At 42.6% G+C, this 23,196-nt stretch overlaps 1 protein-coding gene across 1 annotated transcript in view; it reads left to right on the top strand.

The window, feature by feature from the left end:
- Positions 1–22,993, top strand: part of LOC121283639 (leucine-rich repeat-containing protein 10B) — a 27,124-nt gene extending 4,131 nt beyond the window's left edge. Inside the window, exon 3 of the mRNA XM_041198429.1 lies at positions 19,543–22,993. Within this exon, the coding sequence (XP_041054363.1) occupies positions 19,562–20,443 (882 nt within the window). The 5' untranslated portion in view covers positions 19,543–19,561 and the 3' untranslated portion in view covers positions 20,444–22,993. The remainder of the gene's footprint in view (positions 1–19,542) is intronic.
- Positions 22,994–23,196: the final 203 nt, after the last annotated feature.

Here is a 23,196-nt window from a genome sequence, read left to right on the forward strand (position 1 = left end):
AGGATGCAGAAGAGCTGGTTCTCCAATTAAGCATTCCCAGTGAAGACCAACAATCACAGAGAGCATTGGTTAGGAAATTATTGGCCTGTAGTCCCTGAATTTCCACCTATTCAGTAAATGAATGATAAATCAGTGTTTATTGCTCCATGATTTTCAACCAGAACTTCATGATGTTAGTTCGGGGGTAAATGTTGGCAGTGGCATCAGGGGAAATCTTCCTGCCCTTCTTTCACACAAAACCATAGGATTTTTGGCATCCCTTTAAAATGGCAGACAAGTCCTTGCTTTAACACCTCATCTGAGAGACAGGACCTCAGAAAATGCAGTATTCCCTCTGTAAGACACTGAAATGTCAACTTAGGTTGCATGCTCAAGTCCCAAAGTGGAAATTGAGGTTGCTTCCAACTGAACCAAGGCTAACACTTGATACCAAACTGAGACCTTAGATGGGATCTTGTGCCCTCCCTCATGATGGGTTTGGAGGCGGGTGGACGGTTAATCAGGTGGGAGTGTGCCGGGTGGGGGCCTTCCTGCCTCCACCCTGATTAAGTCCAATTGACACCCTCAAGTAGGCATTCAATGCCTACTTACCCTCACCCCACTGCTGCTCTTATGAAACTGCAAGCACACCCTAGTATGTTTGCTTGTAGATTCCCCAAGGGGGGAAGGGTGGTCTCTCATTCAAAAGCACTCAGTGCCTGATTGAGGGGCCCACTATCAGGAAGGGGAACCTGCTGAGAGCCACCCCCTGCCCTAGGTGTCAAACGCCTAGCCACCCCTACACCATGATCTCCTTCCTGCAACCCCCTATCCATCAGCACTCACCAGTGGCTGGGTCCCTCCTCGATCCGATTGGGCAGGTGTAGTAGTGGAAGCGGCCACCGCCACTCCAGTGGCGCTGCTGTGTACAGAAGAGCTGCTGACCTCTGATTGGCCCCCCAGCTCTTTTTGGGTGCAACTACCACCCCAGGGCCTTTAATGCCAGTGGAAGGCCCACCACTGGCAGGCCCATTAAGTGCCTGAGTGGCACAAGTTATGGCAGGCCTTCACGAAATGAGATGACACAGGGATCTTATCTGCTCACCAGCTGGCGGTCAAGACCCCCTGCGCCAAGATCCTGCCCCATGTTTGCCTGATGCAGTACTTTATTTGGATATTAAGAATCCCAGGGTTGAAGATAAGCAGGAAGTTTTGTTGGTGGCTTGGTCAACAGTATTACCAAAATACATAGGCTGGTTATATTTTTATTCATTCATGGGAAGTGAGCATCTCTGGTAAGGCCATTATTTATTGCTCATTGCCCTTGAGAAGGTGGTGGTGAGCTGTCTTCTTGAACCACTGCAGTCCATGTGGTGTAGTTACAACTATAGTGCTGTTTGGGAGGGCGCTCTAAGATTTTGACCCAGTGACAGTGAAGGAATGGCGATATAATTCCAATTCAGGATAGTGTGTGACTTGGAGGAAAACTTGCAGGTGGTGGTGTTCCCTTGCATCTGCTGCACCTTGCTATGAAAGAGGGGCCATGTGTTGTTTGATGCTGCTGGAGTGTTGGCATCTTGCTACAGTGAACCAACTGCAGACAAGGTGCGTCAGCGTTGAAGGGAGTGAATGGTTAAATGGTGAATGGGGTGTCAATCAAGCTTTGTCCTAGATGAGCCCCAAGTGTTGTTGCAGCTGTATTCATCCAGGCAATTTGAGAGTATTCCATCCTGAATTGTGCCTTGTTGATGGAGAAAGGGGGTGAGTTATTCCCAGCCTTTGATCTGCTTTTGGAGTCACAGTATTTATGTAGTTTGTCTAGTTAAGTTTCTGGTCAATGGTGGCACCCAGGATGTTGATGGTGGGGATTTGGTGACGATAATATCATTGAATGTCAAGGGCAGTTGGTTAGAATTGTTCTTGTTGAAGTTGGTCATTGCCTGGCATTTGAATTGCACAAGATGTTCCTTGCTACCTATCAGCCCAAGCCTGGATGTGGTCCAGGTCTTTCTGTATTTGGGCATGGGCTGCTTCATTATCTGAGGAGTTGTTAATAGAACTGAATACTGTGCAATCATCGGCAAATTTCCCCAGTTCTGGTCTGATGATGGAAGGTAAGTTATTGATGAAGCAGCTGAAGATGGCTGGGGCTAGCTCACTGCCCTGAGGAACTCCTGTAGCGATGTCCTGGAGCTGAGATGATTGGCCTCCAACAACCACAACCATCTTCCTCTGCACTTGAGTTTTCCTTCCAATTCACATTGACTTCAGTTTTGGTCGGACTCCTTGATGCCATAGTCAGTCAAATGCTGCCTTGATGTCAAAGGTGGCCAGCCTCACCTCACCTCTGGAATTTGGCTCTTTTGTTCATGTCTGGAACAAGGGTGTGGAGCCAAGTGGTCTTGGTCAAACCCAAACTGAGCATTGGTGAACAGTTAAGTAAATGACTTTTGATTACATTGTCAACAACACCTTCACTTTGCTAATGATTGAGAGTAGTCTTAAGGAACAGTAATTGTCTTGGCTGAATTTGCCCTGTATTTTGTGGACAGGACACACCTGGACAATTTTCCACATTCTCAGTAAGATGCCAGTTTTGTAGCTGTACTGGAACAGCCTGGATAGGGTGAGGCAGAAAGAGGGTTGGGGGGGGTGGTGTTGGTGGTGTTGTGGGGGTGGCGTCTACTTCTGGAGCACAAGTCTTCAGCACTTTGTCAGGCCCCATAGCTTTGTTGTATTCTGTGTGCCATGGAGTGATTTAAATTGGCTGAAGACTGCCTTCTGTGATGCCAGGAGGAAGTCAAGATGGATCATCCAATCTGTATTTCTGGCTGAAGATGACTGCAAATATCTCTGTCTTGCCTTTTGCAGTTATGTGCTGGGCTGCACCATCATTGAAGATGGGGCAGCTCAAGGAGCCTCCTCCTCCTCCCATTATCCATTTCACTGCTTCTTTTAGTATCTTACTTTGCAGAAAATACAAAGTCACTGCACTTCAAAACAATTCATTGCATGTGAGGCACGCCTGTGATGTTTCTAGACATAAGGTCAGAGAGATATAGAAATAAAGTATTTGCATATTTATACGTCTTTTATGTTCTCAGGAAGCCTCAAAGCACATAGAAAAATCCCATTATCAAATAAAGATTTGATCATCTATTTCAGTGGTGCTGGTTGACAAGTAAATATTAGCCAGGAGGATCTCAACTGTTGTTCTTCAAATAGTACCACTGGATCATTTATGCTGGCCTGAGACAGTAGATGGGGCCTCAGTTTAACTTTACAGTTTATCTGAAATATGGCACCTGCAATGGTGTAACACTCCCTTAGTACTACAATGGATTGTCAGTCTAGATTGAGTCCTCAAGTCTCTGAAGTGGGGCTTGAATTCACACCTTTTCACTTAAACAGATTGTTGTGCTACTCAAACAATGCTGGCACCATGTGCTCATTATTTTTAAATGAGAAGATGCTCATAAGAAACTCTGATTGGGAAATCCTGGGCCTATAGCCCAGGTTTTAGTTTTACTGCAACAAAAATAAAAATACCTGGAAAAACTCAGCAGGTCTGGCAGCATCTGCGGAAAGGAACACAGTTAACGTTTCGAGTCCGTATGACTCTTCAACAGAACTAAGTAAAAATAGAAAAGAAGTGAAAGTTCTATTTTTCCTTAGTTCTGTTGAAGAGTCATATGGACTCGAAACGTTAACTGTGTTCCTCTCCGCAGATGCTGCCAGACCTGCTGAGTTTTTCCAGGTATTTTTATTTTTGTTTTGGATTTCCAGCATCTGCAGTTTTTAACTTATATCTTTAGTTTTATTATGATGGCGACTGGTTTAGTTTAGGGGATTGATTTCATTGATTTCAAGCTAAGATAAATTTCTGTTATAAAAACAGAAAGTGCTGGAGTCTGGCAAGTCTGGCGAAAACAGCTCTTTCTGTTTTTATTTCAGATATCCAGCATCTGCAGTATTTTGCTTTGATTTAAGAGTAAAATTCTGGTACATCTCTTTCACCTATTTGGCATGTTGCTAATTGTTGATCCAAGTTCCAGACATTTTACAACATTACTGGGTACAATTTCATGGCTATAACATTTCAGTAAAGGAAGCAATTTGAACATAAACTGCTCAATTCCTCCAATGGAGTTACAACAAAAAAAATAGAAGTTCTCTAGTTAATTAGGGATTTAGCCTGGAGATAACAATTGTCATTGCTCATTGCACTCATGTTAGATCCCTTTTTTCACTGTTTTAATGGAGATGGTGTCTTATCTTTTGCAGCAGTGTGACTAAGCACTCCTAGAGTGGCATGCAGCAAAAGCAAAATTTTTGTTCTAGAATCATAGAATGGTTACAGCAGAGAACAAGGCCATTTTGCCCATTGCCTCCTTGCTGGCCCATTGTAAGAGCTACTCAGCTAGTTCCGCTCTCCCTCCCTATCCTCTTAGTCCTGCAAACGTTTTTTCTTCATGTAATTATCCAACTCTTTTTTGAAAGCCATAATTGAATCTGCCTCCATCAGGCAGTGTGTTCCAGATGCTAACCACTCACTGGATTAAAAAAAATCTCCTCACATTGCCACTGGTCCTTTTGTCAGTGTCCTCTGGTCTTGACCCTCCTGCCAATGGTAACACTTTCTTCCTATCTACTCTGTTCAGACACCCCCCCACCACCACCACCCCCCACCCTACCCCCCCACCCTGTCATGATTTTGAACGCCTCTATCAAATTTCCTCTCAATCTCCTCTTCTTTAAGGAGAATTATTATTATTAGAATTGTTTAGTTGAAGCGGCAAATCCTATAGTTCAGGACATCATAGAGGTCAAAAAGACAAAATAAGTTAAGACAATATTGTTAAATACTAAGAAGTATTGGGAATTATAAGCCTCCACATTGTATGAGACACAAAAGGTCAAAGGATGCAAAAAAGCTTCACATTTTCAGATCCAGGGAAGAAGTGAGTTACAATATAAAGTGATGAAGTACAGAGTAATTTAAACACAAGGTGAAAGAATCACATGTTGCTGGAAGTGAGGCGTAGAAGGAACAAAAACATCATGAGGTGCCCTTATGATATGACTTAGCCCCACCTTCAGAAAAACATCTCCCTGGGAAGTAGTGTGAATCTCCATTTGTTCCCCTGAATTACAAATAGTTTTGCATTATGAACTCACATCCATTAGGAAGTGCATTGACTTGTGCTTCATATTCATATCACGCTGGGCCTCCAAAGGCAGTAAAGAATCCTTTATAGTATCAGTGTGTGCTGGGTTCAAACCTGGAGTTCCAGGACTGAAAGGAAAATGCAAGGACCTGCACCCTGGCCCCAATCCCACTTGGTTGTACTAAGTCATCCATTTTTTTCCTCTCATTTCAAAATCCAGTGTTGTTAATTCACTGCAGCTCCAAATGCGCTTGGATCTAGACAGGCAGAGCTTTCTGTAATTAGGCCCTGTTTGGCACTGTCCCTGAGGACAAAAATAAACAAAAATAAAACCAAAACATTTCTGCAATAGGAGGTGGTCTAATGAGGCAAAATCTTGAAGTAGAACTTAAACATTCACTCCCTCCACCACCAACACACAGTGGCAGCAGTGTAAACCATCTGCAAGGTGCACTGGAGCAACTTACCAAGGCTTCTTCAACAGTGCCAAATCTGCAACCTCTACTACCTAGAAGGACAAGGGCAGCAGATGCCTGGGAACACCATTGCCTGCAAGTTCCCTTCCAAGCCACACACAATCCTGATTTAGAAATATATCATTGTTCCTTCAAAATCCTGGAACTCCCTCCCTAACAACACTGTGGGTGTATCTTCACCAAGGTGGACTTCAGGGGTTCAAGAAGGCAGCTCACCACCACCTTCTCAAGGACAATTAGGCAATAAATGCTGGCCTAGCCTAGCATATCTAGCTATGCTATATGACCTAACATGATACTGACACCTGAGGCAATAATTTACATGAAACACTATCTGACTTTTGGGCAATGTTCACTGCATGAGTGGAAAATGGGTCAGGGTCCTTATTACTTGATACCCATGAATTTCTGCAACTATGGGATTTTTCAGTTCATTTCTGCCAGATGCTGGATATGGTCTCCCAAAATAGACAGAGCCATTTAAATGAGGTGGTGCTGATGTTGTGATAGTGTTTATCACATTTTCTGTCATTATTGTTTCAATAATACTGTACATTACTGTCATCTGTACACAACACTCATCCAGTATTGCTAGGTGATAAAAAAATGAAATGGCCACAGCAGATTTTGAAATTATTATGGAGTAATCAATTGCCATTTCACATTGCTTCATTATAGAATTTTCATTGGATGCAGTAACATGTTTTTTATTTGGGTAGCCTTTTAATGTTTTTGGAATTCTTAGCCTTGAGTTCAAATCGCTTCATGGCTTCACACCTTTCTACCTCACTAGCCTCCAAGAACTCTGTGTTCCTCCCACACTGGACTTTTGTGCATCCTGCTTCATTTACCTATTCAGTGGCAGCCAGGCCCTTTTAGCCAGGCTAGTCCCCAAACACTTGAATGCTCTTTCTAATCCTTTCCTCCTCTAAGACAGGCCTTAAAACCTATCCTTTCAACCAAGCTTCTGGTCATTTGTCCTCATGTCTCCTTTGGCTCAGTGTCAATATTGTCTGATTAAACTCTAGTGACGCTTTACCACATTAGAGAGGCTATATGAATGCAAGTTGTTACTGCTGCTGGAAACAGATTCCTACACCAATAGTCACCTCTTTCTCCCTTTCTTCTCTCCTCCCAGTAGTGACCACCTAAATGCAGGAATTTGTTGAAAATATTAAAAGCACTTGGCTCCTGAAAGTTCACTTTAGACAATACAAACCACCTCTAATGGATGCAAAAACATTGTATTTATGCTGGTAATCACATCAGGAGAAAAACTTTGAATATTCATAAGTAGTAAGTGTCCCATTCTACCACACCAGTGATAAGCACAAAGGACTACTGAAGACCTTCACTTTACTGTATTACAAGTATCTTGTCAGGCATGTTAAATGTTAAATTATTTTCATGCAGTACTTTTTCTTTTCTTCTCCCACCATGTTAAGGACCTTATATAAATATAAATTTTTGGTTGCTTTGTGTTAGCAACTACCCTCATATCTACAAATTAGTCTTAAGTCCCAACTCCAGTGACACCAGTTTTTGTGGAGGCTGTGGAGGATGTTGTTTTAAAATATGAATGATTCTGTGAGGAAATTATTGGCATGAAACTTAACTCTTCTATTCTGACTGAGAAACACACACGGGCAATAACAGGACCTAAATAATAAAGTTACTGTCACGGCATTTGCCAGTTTCTGGAATATAACTTGACCTACTTTGTGCAATTTATTTATTTTGTCCTTTTCATTTGCATTTTTTAAAACTCTCTTGAGGTCTCTCTAGTCATGTATTATTCTCCAGGAGGTTGTTGAACTACTGTAGACCATCTGCCTGTGATATTCAAACAGAAGGCCAAAAGAAAAGTCAAAGATACAAAAAAATTATTTGGCCCTCCTGAAACTTGTCCCACTAATACTCCCTTTATAGTGACCCCTGAACATCCCTAATGTTTTACCCATTATGATTTTGCCCAGCAAAAATGCCATTCGTGTAAACAACTGTTAGATTGAAATGAATTTGTCCAGCATGACTGAGTCTCTTTGGGATAGTTCCTAGTCTCCATACTATGCCAGCTCCTAATGACCACAACTCATACAAGGAGTTAAAGCACAAGGGAAAACTATGAACATAGGCTTATGTCCATGGTCCAGTGCATTTGTGCATCAAGCTATCATCATGGGATTTATTTAAAGGTATAATGCTGACCTTTCAGGATAAATAACCTAATAACATGCATGGTCATAAATGGATTAAGCAATGAATAGAAAATAAATAGAGGAAAAACAGCCCCTACAACTCCTGCAAGGAGAAGGGGACAGATATTCTCTGGATTAAATAGGAACAAGAATAAATGTGTTAAAACAGTTGTCATAGGATGCAAAAATAGACCTAGTTAAAAGCATAGGTGCAGAGGCAAAAACACCAATAAGAAATTATTTCAGTAATACAAAAGTGAAAGGACAGAAGTGAAAGGGCTCCCCCTCATCCTCACCTTCCACCACGCCAGCCTTCATATTCATGCAACATCCTCTGTGGTTTCCTCCATCTCCAGTGCGATGTCACCATCAAACATATCTTCTACTCTAATATAAAAGCAAAATACTGTGGATGCTGGAAATCTGAAACAAAAACAGAAAATGTTGGAAAAATTCCACAGGTCTAGCAGCATCTGTGGAGTGAGAAACAGAGTAAACGTTTCAAGTCCATATGACCCCTTGCTGCCACTGTCTGTCGGTAGTGCGCTGGCTTTGGATGGGGTGCCAATCAAATGGGCTGCTTTGTCCTGGATGGTATCGAGCTTCTTGAGTGTTGGTGGAATTGCACTCATCAAGGCAAGTGCGGAGTATTCTATCACACTGCTGACTTGTGCCTTGTAGATGGTGGACAGGCTCTGGGGAGTCAGTAGGTGAGTTACCGCAGGATTCCTAGCCTCTGACCTGCTCTTGCAGCCACAGTATTTATATGGCTAATCCAGTTCAGTTTCTGATCAATGGTAACCCCCAGAATGTTGATAGTGGGGGATTCAGTGATGCTAATGCCATTGAATGTCAAGGGGTGATGGTTAGATTCCGTCTTGTTGGAGATGGTCATTGCCTGATGCTTGTGTGGTGCAAATGTCACTTGCCATTTGTCAGTCCAAGCCTAGATATTGTCCAGGTCTTGCTGCATTTGGACATGGACTGCTTCAGTATCTGAGGAGTCATGAATTGTGCTGAACATTATACAATCATCAGCGAACATCCCCACTTCTGACCTTATGATGGAAGAAAGGTCTTGATGAGCAGTTGAAGATGGTTGGGCTTAGCAATTGCCCCATGGCTGTCTCCTTTTGCCTTGCAAAAACAGCCCTTGACATTGTGGACTGGATTTTAATGGGCCTGATTGGCACCAAATAGAAGTGGGCCTGGGATAAAGATGGCCGCCGAGTAGGGCAGCTGGAATTCCCATCTCCCATTTTCATCCTCAGCCTATTTCATAAGGGCAGGGCAGGAAATGTGGCCCCAAACACACCTGGTCCTATGAAGGAGGCAACTGGCAACATTGTGGGCTCACTGAGAGCATGCCCCAGGTAGGAGTTTTAGTTATCATGGAGGTGGCTGGACTTTAGCAGCTTTCAGGTTTTACAGCGGCTACAGGGAGGAATGAACCATGGATGAAGGAGAGAAGAGTTTAAAAGATAAGTAAAACGGTTTTGCTTCCTTTATACTGCAGCATGAATTGTATCTGTGTTCAGTAAGATGAGTTGTGACAGTGCTGTGATTGAAAGATATAACTACTCCTTAAACAGTGGCCTGGATTTTCGATTCCTAGTTGGGTGCATAGAGTTGGAGAATTTCCTGACTCCCCAAACCGGACTCGGGAGAAAGTTCCCTGAATGGCTGGATTTTCATTCCGGGCAGGTGGGTGTGTGCTGGAGTTGGGCCTGCCACTCCCAGAAACAGTGAGAAGGCATCCACAGAGGCTGATGAGCGCCATGTCGTTTGTTTAAAAGGCCCCCTTGGTGCTTTGGGACTTCATCCTATTTGTAATGAAAGTAGTTAGGCCCTCTGACCAATGGCCCTCATCCCACACATGCTCCTCATGCCCTCATTCATGTCATGATTTGCCACCTCATGCCTTCCCAAGCACCCCCCCATGTGGCCCAGATCATACCGTCCATGCTAACCTATGCCTCTCTACCTTCCCTCCACTGCCCCTTATAGCCCCTGTGCCAACTTAGTGCCAACTCATGCCAATCCATGCCCCATCCCACCACCCTTTTCCCTTACACCAGTTCTGCCAACTCACTCAGTATCCACCATGGGCAGAACTCAGAAGCCATCCTGACATGAAATAACATAAAGTTCTAAGTATGTCATAGACTCATGGACTCATAGGTGTTTACAGCACAGAGGAAGGCCATTCAGCCCATCATGGCCACGCCGGTCAACAAAGATCTGACTACACTAATCCCATTTTCCAACACTTGGCCCATAGCCCTGGAGGATATCTAAATATCTAAATATTTATTAAATGTTACAAGATTTTCTGACTCAACTGCCCTTTCAGACAGTGAGTTCCAGACTCCCACCTGAATTCACCCCCTGGGTGAAAAAACGTCTCTTCAACTCCCCTCTTAGCCTTCTGCCTCTTACCTTAAATCTATGCCCCCTGGTTATTGACCCCTCTACTAATGGAAAAGTTGCCTTCCTATCCACCCTATCAATGCTCCTCATAATCTTTTTTACCTCTATCAGGTCCCCTCTGAACCTTCGCTGCTCCAAGGAAAACAACCCCAGCCTATTCAATCTTTCCTCATAGCTCAGACCCTCCAGCTCAGGCTGCATCCTGGTAAACCTCCTCTGCACCCTCTCCAGTGTAATCACATCCTTCCTATAATGTGGTGACCAGAACTGCATGCAGTGCTCCAGTTGTGGCCTAACCAGCGTATTATACAATTCCACCGTACCTCCCTGCTTTTGTATTCTCTGCCTCAGCTAATAAAGGCACGCATGCCATATGCCTTCTTAACCATCTTATCTACCTGCTCTGCTACCTTCAGGGATCTGTGGATATGCACACCAAGGTCCCTCTGATCTTCAGTAATTTCCAGGGTCCTACTATTCATAGTGTAATCCCTTGCTTGTTAGCCCTCCCCAATCACATTACCTTACACTTTTCCGTGTTGAATTCCATTTGCCACTGCTCTTCCCACCTGACCAGTCCATTGATATCCTTCTGCAGTTTACGGCTATCCTCTTCATTATTTACCACCCTACCATTATCTGTGTCATCCGTGAACTTCTTGATCCTATGCCCTACATTTAAGTCCAAATCATTAATGTACACCACAAACAGCAAGGGCCCCGGCACCGAGCCCTGTGGAACCCCACTACAAACAGACTTCCAGTCACAGAAACATCCCTCTAATGTCACCGTCTGCTTCCTGCCTCTCAGCTAATTTTGGGTCCAACATGCCACTTTGCCTTGGATCCCATGGGCTCTTACTTTCTTGACCAGTCTGCCATGAGGGACCTTATCAAAAGCCTCACTAAAGTCCATGTAGACCACATCAAATGCATTACCCTCATCAACACTCCTGGTTACCTCCTCAAAAAACTCAATCAAATTTGTCAAACACGACCTTCCATTAACAAATCCATGTTGACTATCCCAAGTTAATCCGTGTTCCTCCAAGTGCAGATATATTCTGTCCCTCAGAATTCTTTCTAGTAACTTCCCCACCACTGAGGTTAGACTGACTGGCTTTTAATCTCCTGGTCTATCCTTTCATCCCATTATTAATAATGGGACAACGTTAGCAGTCCTCCAGTCCTCTTGCACCTCACCTGTGGCCAGAGAGGATTTGAAAATTGCTTCCAGGGCCCTTGATACGTCTTCCCTTGCCCCCCTCAACAGCCTGGGATACATCTCATCTGGGCCTGTAGATTTATCCACTTTTAAGGCTGCTAAACCCACTTGTACCTCCTCTCTCTTATGTTAATTTCCTCTAATATTTCAGTCCTCCACCCTGACACCCTGATGTCTATATCTGTGTTATCCTTTTCCATTGTGAAGGCTGATGCAAAGTATTCAATGACAACTGCACCCACGTCTTCCGGGTCCACATACAGATTACCTCTATGGTCCCTAATTGGCCCTGTTCTTTCCCTAGTTATTCTCATGTTCTTTATATATTTAAAAAACCCCTTTGAGTTTTCCTTTATTCTACCCACCAATGCTTTCTCATGCCCTCTCTTAGCTTTCCTAATTTCCTTTTTAAGTTCCCCCCTGCACTTTTTATACTCCTCTAGGGACTATTGAGCCCTTGGTATTTGCCATAAGCTTCTCTTTTTCTATTAATCCTAAACTTTATGTTCCTTGACATCCAGGTTTCTGTGGACTTGGTCCCCTCCTTTGTCTTTACGGGAATATATTTGCCCTTATTCTCACTATTTCCTCCTTGAATGCCTCCCACTGCTCTGACACAGTTTTATCTGCAAATAACTGCTCCCAGTCCACTTGGGCCAAATCGTATCTCATCTTAGTAAAATTAGCCTTTCCCCAGTTTAGAACTTTTATTCCCAACCCAAACTTATCCTTTTCCATAACTATCCTAAATCTAATTGAGTTATAGTCACTATCTCCAAAATGCTCCCCTATTGATATGCCTTCCACCTGTCCAGGCTCATACTTATTACAGATTTCACCCTCATTAATAAAAGCACATTCAACACATTTAAACCCCTTCAAGTAATTAATCCCTTATAAAAACAAACATTTGTTTTCCTATTCCAATATCAAAGACAGGTAATCCCTTAACAACCTCTGAGCGGGCAATCAATGTCGGTATAATGTGTGATTATAATAGATTATGGAAGCAGTCAAGCAGTACTAATACTGTAATAATAACCCTCAGGCTTATGTCAGCAAACAGCTTTTGAAATTACAAGCACCATTTTTTTTTATCTGAGATGCAGCAGGTTTTTTTTTACAAAACTTAAAGAGCAGGAAATTTACATAACTTGACAGCTTGATAGTTCCACAGACCTTATTTGCCTTTGTTCATGTTAAATCTAACCTTAAAAATCCCTCAAGGATATCCTCTCTAAAGGTTACCTGATCTCTCCAAAAGAATACCTGATCTCTCCAAAGTGAATTTTGACCTTTTCCCCAAATTCATAAATCCCACAAATTGTATTTCAGAAATCTTGGTGACAAAAGTTGCTTCTGAGGTAAGACTTAACTTTTAAATGTGTTGCTGCCACTGTGAACTGTGCATGTGCAAAATATGCCCCATCCCCCTTCCCCCACCCATAAAAAAGGTGAGTGCCTGATTTGGGGGCAGGACTTCCAGATTCAGGCTCTGGCACAATAATCTCTAAGGTGCGGAGCCCTTCCGTCTCCGCAAAAATTCAGGTCAATGTATTTGCCAGGTTGTTATTTCTGCCAAGTGGAAAATTGTTAAGTAAAAGATCAACATTGTAAATGTGGAAAAGTCTTCAGGTGAGTTAAAAAAATTCATTTAATGGGTAACAAGGTAGAGTACATTTCACACTATTGAAAGGGTAGTCTTGGCATGATAACCAAGTGTAAATGTTTAATCTGTTCCCATTGCTTTTATGTATTCAGTCTAGATATTTGTTGAGATAGCAATTCTAAAGTCTGTTTGTTTACTTCAGGAGTTTTATGGGCTCTTGTCTGCAATGCAATTACCTAATCAATTTACATGTTCTTGACTCTGTTATTGCAGCTGCTTTAAAGAGTCTGTTTACTCGGGGAGTTTTATGAGCTATTCAATGGCATCCAACTGTAAGAATGGGGCTTGTAAGTTCTCTTCATAAAGTAGATTATGGGTGAGTGTACTGAGGGTGAGAGGAGTGAAATGGGTTAGGGTGAGGAGCAGGGGTGAGGGAGTGAAGGGAAATGGATGAGAAGATTGAAGGGGTGAGGAGGTGAGGATGAGGAGTAAGGGGGTGAGGAGGAGGGTGGGTGGTTAAGGGATGAGGGTTAGTGGATGAGGTGGTAAGGGGCTGAGAGGAATAAGGGGATAAGGAGGGGGAGGGGTTAGGTGGGAGAGGAGGGTGAAGGGGTGAGGAGGGTGGGGGTGAGTGAGGGGGTGAGGAGGGCGAGAGTCAGGGTGGGAGAGGAGTAAGGGTAGTGAGGGGTAGTGTGAGAGAGAGAGAGAGAGAGAGGACTTAAAGTGGTCCAAAGGTTCAACTGTATAGAAAGGAGCCGCTGATTGCATCAGGAGCACCAGGTCGAGAATTATTTTTATAGGAATTGAGGCAGGCCTTTTAACCTGCTTGTTCTGGTCTTCGGTAGCAGGCCTGCCTCCAGACCACTTAGGGCCTGGGCCCCTGGAAGATTCTGCCTGCTGGCAGTCACGAGACAGAGATGGAATCACAACGGTTGGAATGGTTCCATCTCCCGATTCCCACCTCTGACATGAAAATTCTGCTTTTAATCTCTGCTGCCTTAATTCCAAGTTTCACAGCCCTTTCCTTTTCATTCTTTGCTCCCCTCCCCCCTTATCTGTACTTGCTTAAAACCTGTCACATCTCTAATTGTTTTCCTGTTCTAATGAAAGCTCAGTGACCTGAAACATTAGCTCTATTCCCCTTTCTGCAGATGCTGCCGGATCTTCTGAGTATTTCCAGCATTTTCTGTGTTGGTTTCAGATTTCCAGCGTTCACATTATTTTGCATTTATCTTCCCCAAGGATTAGATGTAATTTAATTCAGAGCATGAAGAAAGCCTAGGGCCAAGAGTTTCTGCTTTGGGCATAATCACTGCAAATTGTACTCAAAATCAGGTTAGCTTTCAGAAGTTGCTTTTCCTCGAGTTTCAACTCAAATTGATTTTCATATTAGTAAGTAAAAAATCTGCCATGAGATTGCCATGCAATGGCGGGGGTTGGGGGGGGGGGGGGGGGTGGGCGGCGGGGGGAGGAGGGGGGGGGGGTGGAGGGGGGCTTGGCGGTGGTGGTGGTATCGTAGTAATGTTGCTACACTAGTAATCCAGAGGACCAGTTTAATGCTCTGGGGACAGGGCTTCAAATCCCACCATGGCAGCTAGTGGAATTTAAATTAAATTGATAAAAAATGCAATTGAAAGCTGGTCTTAGTAATGGTGACCATGAAACTATCATACGTTGTTGTAAAAGCCCACCTGGGTCACTAATGTCCTTTAGGGAAGGAAATCTGCTGTCTTTGCCCACGTCTGACTCCAGATCCACAGCAATGTGGTTGACTCTTAAACACCTTCCGAAATAGCCACTCAGTTCAAGGGTAAGGAGGGATGGGCTAAAAATGCTGACCTTGCCAGCAATGCCAATATCCCATGAAAGAATCAAACAAAACACTACAATCTGGCAGTGTTTCAGGACTTAATTTTTTTTAAATGCATTAAAAAAATCCTTGCTATATTGACAACTTGGTGAAGCTTTATTAACACAGCTGAAAATAGGGTTATCAAAAAAGCAGGAATTTTCAAACTGTCTTGTCCACTGCCTGTGAATAACCTGTTCTTAAGTAATTGAAGATGACTTTGAAACCAATAGAGAACCATTTACTGTGTACAATGGCATACAATAGTCAGTTTCTCAGCAAATTTAAATTTTAAAAAATGTTGAAAGACCTTTAAAATGTGCATATTGGTGTATTTTTGCCTAAAAGAACCTCCTATAACACCCACAGATGAATGCAGTTAACAGAATCTCACAATAGTGATTCACTTGGCCTAGGCATATGGTAATGTTGTGAACAGGGCTGGTTTCTCCTGCAAGGTTTTTCATCTAGCACAAGATCACAGAAATGTGATTTGCACTTAAAATTCAGTGACCTTCTGCGTTTGTTCGGCCTTTTTGGACTGGGGGGAAAAAAAAATTGGTGCTGCCTACCAGACACATTCAAGATTTGTAAGACATTGGGCGAGATTTTCTGACCTTGCCCACCGCTGGGATCATCTGTTCGCACTGAAAGTCAATGGGCTTTTGCCTAGGCTGCCGAACCTCCTGTGGTGAGTCCTGGCCATTGATAATCATTCTGAGAAGGTCTCTGGACACTGGATTGACATATCAGTCAATTAGTAGCAGATAAACTTTCTGCTCATTTTCAGAAAAAACAAACTAAAGAGACACAAGACAACTGCAGATTTATTTATTTTCCTTCAATCTAGTGGAAAACAATGCAATTAATTATCGGGAGTAGATTTGAAAATTACAACAATAATCTAGTAAACAATAGTGTATTGGATTCAGAAAGGGAAGATCCAATGGAAAGCTCTGTGCATGTTATAACTTGTTTCCGAAAAGACATTTTACAAAGTTGTAACCAAATTGTTATTAATTTAAACTCCAAGCTGTGTGGACTCAGGATAAATCTCAAGAATGGATTAAAGAGTAGACAAAGAGGTTCCTGTGGGAGGAGATATGTCGAGATGGGGATGATTCTGAATGGAGTGTTCCAGGGATCAGCATTCTTACAACTACTGTTCCTAATTTAGACATATGACTTTGATTCAGAAACTCATATTGGTCAAGTTTGCTGAAATATAAAACTAATAGAAGGCAATAAAACTGGAGGAGGCAGCTCAAAAATTACAAAATAATGTGGTCAAAATACGTAACTGAACAGAATAATGGCAGACGAAATGTAATAGCTACTGGTTCTACACATAGGAAAGAGTAATGGGCAACTCAAGCACTTCATAAATAGCAATGATTTTTTAAAAAAATTCATTCATGGGATGCAGGCATTGCCAGCTAGGCTAGCATTTGTGTCCATCCATAATTGCCCTTGAGAAGGTGGAGGTGAGTTGCCTTCTTGAATCGCTGCAGCCCCTGTAGTGTAGATACATCCAGGATTTTGACCCAATGACACTGAAGGAACTGCAATATATTTCCAGGTCAAGAAGGCGTGTGGCTTGCAATGCATCTTGTAGACGGTACACACCGCTGCCACTGTGCGTCGGTGATGGAGGGAGTGAATGTTTGTGGATGGGGTGCCAATCAAGCAGTTTGCTTTGTTCTAGATGGTGTCAAGCCTCTTGAGCATTGATGGAGATGCATTCAGAATCACAGAATCTTTATAATGCAGAAGGAGGCCATTCGGCTCATTGAGTCTGTACTGGCTCACCAAAAGAGCAATCTACCTAATCCCACTCCCTACCTTATCCCCATAACTTTGCACATTCTTTCTTTTCAGATAGCAATCCAATTCCCTTTTGAATACCTCAGTTGAACCTGCCTCCACCACCCTTTCAGGAAGTTCGTTCCAGACTCCAACTATCCTCTGGGTGAAAAAATTTTCCTCACATCACATTCACTCCTTTTTCCCATTATTTTGAATGTGTGGCCTCTAGTTCTTCATGTACTTTTGAGTACATCAAGCAAGTGGAGAGTATTCCGTCACACTCCTGACTTGTGACTTGTAGATAGTGGACAGGCTTTGGGGAGTCAGGAGGTGTGTTACCTGCCACCGGATTCCTAGCCTCTGACCTGCTTTTGTAGCCACAGTATTTCTGTGGCTAGTCCAGTTCAGTTTCTGGTCAATGGTATCCTCCAAGATGTTGATAGTGGGGGGATTCAGTGATGATAATGCCATTGAATGTCAAAGGGAATTGGTTGGATTCTCCTTTGTTGGAGAAGGTCATTGCCTGGCACTTGTGTGATGCAAATGTTACTTGCAGCTTGTCAGCCCAAGCCTAGATACTGTCCAGGTATTGCTGCATTTAGATATGAACTTTAGTGTCTGAGGAGTTGTGAATGGTGCTGAACATTGTGTAATCACCAGCGAATATCCTCACTTCTAACCTTATGATAGAAGGAATGCCTTTGATGAAGCAGCAGAAGGTGGTTGGGCCGAGGACATTACCCTGAGAAACTCCTGCAGAGATGTCCTGGAGCTGAGATGACTGACCTTCAACACCACAACCATCTTCCTTTGTGCTAGATATGACTCCAACCAGCAGAGAGTTTGCCCCCTGATTCCTGTTGACTCTGGTTTTGCCAGGGGCCCTTAATGCCACAATCGGTCAAATGCTGCCTTGATGTCAAGGGCAGTCACTCTCACCTCACCTCTGGAGTTCAGCTGTCTTGTCCATGTTTGAACCAAGGCTGTAATGAGGTCAGAGCTGAGTGGCCCTGGCGGAACCCAAACTGGGCGTCAGTGAGAAGGTTATTTCTAAGCAAATGCCGCTTGATAGCACTGTTGAAGACCCCTTCCATCACTTTACTTATGGTCAGGAGTAGACTGATGAGGCAGCAATTGGCCGGGTTGGATTTACCCTGCTTTTTGTGTACAGGACATACCTGGACAATTTTCCACATAGCCGGATAGATGCCAGTGTTGTAGCTGTACTGGAACAACCTGGTTACGGGCGTGGCAAGTGCTGGAGCACAAGTCTTCAGTACTGTCGCCAGAACATTGTCATGGCCCATTGCCTTTGCCGTATCCAATGCCTTCAGTCATTTCTTGATATCACATGGAATGAATCAAATTGGCTGGAGACTGGCATCTGTGATTCTGGGAACCTCCAAAGGAGGCCGAGATGGATCATCCGCTCGGCTAAGGAAAAGTTTGAAAGAAATCTAAAAGTGTTCACAGACTCATGCTCAATATGTCCATGACAGAGCCTTGTAGTACACAGCCAAAACAATGGAGCATAAGGTAAGAAAAGACATGATTAAATTGTACAGTGCTCTTGTCAGACTACGCCTTGATTAAGCAATTCAGTTCTTAACACTGAGACAAAAAAGCAACATTTAAACTAAGACAATGCTAAGAGCCGGAAAGTTTATCACTACTGTTGGAGATCTGAGTTATCATGAAAGATTAGAGAATGTAGGACTCGATTTTACAGGGGCAAATGGCTGGCAGCTCTTTGGTCTCAGCAGCGCCACTGGGAGCGATGGCCACTGCTGGTATTGCAGACAGTTCTGACGAGCACATGCTGCGATGGAGCCCGATCTTTAAAACAAGTCTGGGATTTGCCAGGGCCAAACTGGCAGGCCCCTATAAGAGGGGTGAGGGGTGGAAAGGGCAGGCTGAAGAGGGGAAAACTGGAGTGTGGGGGGAAGGTGGGAGGGAGTTCAAGGAGGGAGTTACTTGCGATGGACACAGTCGGTCTGTAAAGGTGGTACTATTCACCTTGACTGGCTGTAAGCTGACTCAATGCGACCTGTCTGCTTGGTGCTGTTCTCCCCCAGTGTGGGTAAAATTGTGGCAGTGGGTGAAGGAGGCTCTTAAGTGGCCATTAATTGAGCACTTGAGGCTTCATTTAGCCCAAGGGTAGGTTTTCTCCTAATGCCTTTCCTGCAGGGGGTAAAATTGCAGTGGGGAAGGGCGGGTGTGTGGTGGGAATGGCGCCCATTGCATGGTGCCCAATTTTATGGCTGCACCCCATCTGCCAATCTGCTCCCAGGGGTCATAAAATTCAGCCCTTAGGTTTATCACCCTTGAAAGAGTTATCCGAGAGATGATGTTCTAGTGGCATATAAGACCCAGTTTAATAAACTCAAATCTGAAAGATTAAATTAAATTGTGAGAGCAGGAAAGGGGGACACAGTTCAAACTAGTAAAAAAACAAATTTATGATTGATGCCAGGAAGTTTTAATTCACACAAAGAATGATCAGTACGTGGAATAGATTCCAAGATGGATTGGTAGGGGCAATAATTCAGAATCATTTAGATAATAATTGATGCCATGGTGGGTGACTTTAGCGTCCTTCTGGTTGAATAAACTAAGATGGGCTAAATGGTTTTTCTCATCTGTAATATTCTTCTGATTTTGTGATTGTCATATTATCTAAACAACTGCATCATGTGATTGCCTTGTAACTGTGTTACAGCCATCTATGACCTTTCACCCAAATGGGCAGTTTGATGACCTGTGTTATAAATTTTCAATTCTGATTTTTTTTATCTTGTGTAGGGAGGGCTGACCTCCAAGAATGAAAATGGGGAGTGCGTTTCAGAAGGTTGCCTCTGTCTTATCTTGCAGCTCTGATGATGAACTGAGCTGCGTTTCAACCAACATGGATGAAGTCATGGCTGACAGGATGCTGGATGCATGCCACAAGAAGATAAAGAGACTCCCAGTTCCTATCTGCTCCTTCACATATGTAGAGAAGCTGTACATCAGCAACAACAAACTGAAGGAACTCCCTAATGAGTTTGAGCAGTTGGTCAACTTAAAGATATTAGCACTAGACTTTAACAAATTTGAAGATGTGCCTAAAGTTGTTTGCAATATGCCGAACCTAACCCGGCTCTACCTTGGTAGCAATAGATTAATGACAATTCCTCCAGAGTTTAGGAATCTAGAAAACCTCAGGTGTCTCTGGATAGAGAGCAACTATTTCAGAAAATTTCCCAAACAATTAATTAATATGCCTAGTCTGAGGTCGCTACAGATGGGGGACAACAAGCTTAAGACTTTACCAGAGGACCTGGTTAGGTTCATAAACCTACGTGGATTTTGGTTATATGGCAATAGATTCGAGAACTTCCCAAAGGTATTACTAAAGATGGAATTTCTAGAAATCCTTGATGTAGACAAAAATAAAATCACTGAATTCCCCAATATGGAACACCTTTCGAGGCTCAAATTGTTTTCATATGACCATAATCCTGCTAAGCACCCGCCAAATGTGGCAGATGGGGTGACACTGGTAGGTGAAGGGGCAGCCGAATTACTGGCTGCCAGAGCTCAAGAAAATGAAGAGAATGATGAAAATCAGGAGCCCCTGCACAGCATCCTCAAAAATGGCTCCATGGCATTGGAAACGGAGGGCAACTTCTCCGCTTTAGACTGTTCTCAAGAGGAAACATGAGATCAGCTGCAGATACCAGCCATGGAATATCACATATCAGGCACTGAGTGACAGCTCTGTTGAAGTCATTGTGAGATAGTGGTTAACTCACTGTGGACCAGTGGGAGATGGAGGAAGCAGCTGGAGATATAAATGGCCCAAGGGACCGGAACTGGGTGAAAAATGGTCGAAAAAAATAGAAAAGTTGGCTATTTCTTAGTATGACTCAATTTAAGTCAGATTATAGGATTCAGTCTTTTAAACCAGTATGGGCCCTTCTAATGAAAGATCGTGCTGTGACAGATTTATCAGCTGATGTTAGCAATGTGGATGTGCCACATGCAATTTAGGACCGTATGTATCTGTATCACCAGATTAACTCAAGAATGTCTATGACTCTGCATTGCAGTGATAAGATGGCAGTTGGATAATACTTCATAAGGGACAGTAGTCAAATGATATCAATAACAGTTTTATAATTACTAAAGAAATGAAGAAAGAGGGTTGATTTTTGTATGGCAATAAGATTTGGGGTAAGAGTTACATATTTATTAATAAGTTGTTCTTACTAATAAATTTGTAATGAATAAAATTCATGGAAGTGTCACTAGAATGTGTTACTCCTGAGCAATTGATCATATTCAGCACCATTACTGAACTCCATTCATCACTTTGAAAATAAGCTGCTTCATCGATGGTTTACATATTAAAAGAATTCCAAGGAGTTAAAAATAACAACTCATTCTGTCCACAGCAGAGGTTTTAAAAAAGGGAAAGAAAAAAAAAATCATACACAGTATTTGCATGCATGACTGCTTTGCGTTTCCATTTCCTTAAATGGCAAGGGAGAGATTTTTTTAGCTGGAAGGGAGTGTGCCAGGAATGCAGCACAGATCTACTCACACATCCACTCCTTTACTTCTGTTTAGGGACATAGGATTCATACTATTGCACAAATATAAACCAGGAAATATGGGGAAAAATATTACAATAACTGAAAATTGTCATACAATTGACATTGGAGGAAATCCTGTGTAAAAGGTCATCTGCAGAAGCACTATAATTGATGAGCAATGTAAGTAAACATGCAGAATTTTACTGAAGACAGTTAATTTTTATTCCCTGACCGGTCTATTTAATCCACTTGTCAGGGGACTGCTTCTTCCTAAGATTTAAGTCCTCAAATTCCAGTATCTTACCCTTACCCACATGGCAATTCTTCAAGTGTAAACCCAGAAAATTAACATCAGCAAGTTATTCAACTTTTACTTCTACTGTTCTTCCTTCACATTACCAAACACATACTTTCCAGTATGGGGAAAGGTATGAAGAACAGACTCTATGCCTCATGTTTCCCTCTAATCTGGAGTAGAATGGACAACTGTATTCCTTCAATTCATCACTAGCTAAGATTAAACCTGGGGCCTGCAATCAGTATGCTAAGTTGCATCCCACATGGTACCTTTACTCGCCAAAGAAGCTGTCAATTTAATTCCTACTGGTACACCCCTAACTATTGACTTAGGAACAATAGCTTGGATTTTCCTGGATCTCACTTACACAGAAATGAAGCTAAGATATACCTCAGTTTCTATGCCAACCTTGTTAACGGAATTTATGATGAAATTTCTTGTGGAGTTCATTTGGCTACACTGGAATGTAAAAATTGGCGTAAAACAAGTACAAATTCAATGCCACCCTAAGGAGTAACATTGAGTGTGCCACTGTACCCTGCCAAGGTGCCTCATTCTCAGAACCACTTGGCCTCTGCTGCTCTTCTTCTCCTGCCATTAGGCAGAACATGGATATTGGTATTGGGAAAGCCATTCCTGCTGCTTAGTCCTCTTGAATGTGTGGAAAACCGAGAGCACTGAAGCTAACAGCACTTTGGTTATGTATAGTTCAAATCTGAGGAAGAAAAAAAGCAAAAACAATCACAAAAGAAACTGTTCTCTAATTCCAGGAATCTGATACACTGATATGATGTGAATTTTAGGTTTTGCTGTGCCTAAACGTGTGGTGAAAATCTATGCCAGTGCATTGCGTGCATAAATCTAGGAACCTGGTATGAGCTGGTCGATTGCTTGGACATGGAGCTATGTAAATGAGCGATAGTGAATTTCAGCAGACTCTCAAAAGTGATGTAAGCGAGTGGTGAAATTCCGACATAACTGATTTTTAGCATAAAATTAGTTAAATTAATTCCATGCAAATTTCCTCGGAAGGAAAATGACATCAAAGATTTCCAGAAAATTCAGGAGGAAACTTCCCATCCAATGGATTTTTAAAAAAAAACAGTAAAAGGGAGGGATTTGGAGCATACAACAATAAAGGAAGTTGCATAAAATGTAATTAGGAGCTACAAGATGGTCCTAGATGTTGTAGAGAAGCTATCCTGCTGATTATGGAAACATGGTAGAAAATGGGAAAAATAAAAATACCGTTGGAGGAATGAAGCAAAAAGACCAATGGAAGTGCAGAATTAAGGGTTGCAATTCTGACAAGTCCTTTGTCAGCTACGTTATTTTAAACATGTTAATTCCTCCATTAAAACTGTAGAGGATTTTCATATGAATGTGTTTTTCGTTGTGTATTAGTATCACACCCCTATAAAGATGATACAAAAGAACCTGCAAATCAACATTTCTATTACATTGCAGTCACTGTTACATATTCTGTTCATCTCCACCTATTGTAACTCCTTGTTGAATGGGGGTTGTGGTTGTGCTCTTCATCAGTCATAGGCTACAGTCGATGTTAATGCAGGTTCAGGT

The sequence above is a fragment of the Carcharodon carcharias genome, chromosome 10, assembly GCF_017639515.1.
Source record: "Carcharodon carcharias isolate sCarCar2 chromosome 10, sCarCar2.pri, whole genome shotgun sequence".
Lineage (NCBI taxonomy): Eukaryota > Metazoa > Chordata > Chondrichthyes > Lamniformes > Lamnidae > Carcharodon > Carcharodon carcharias.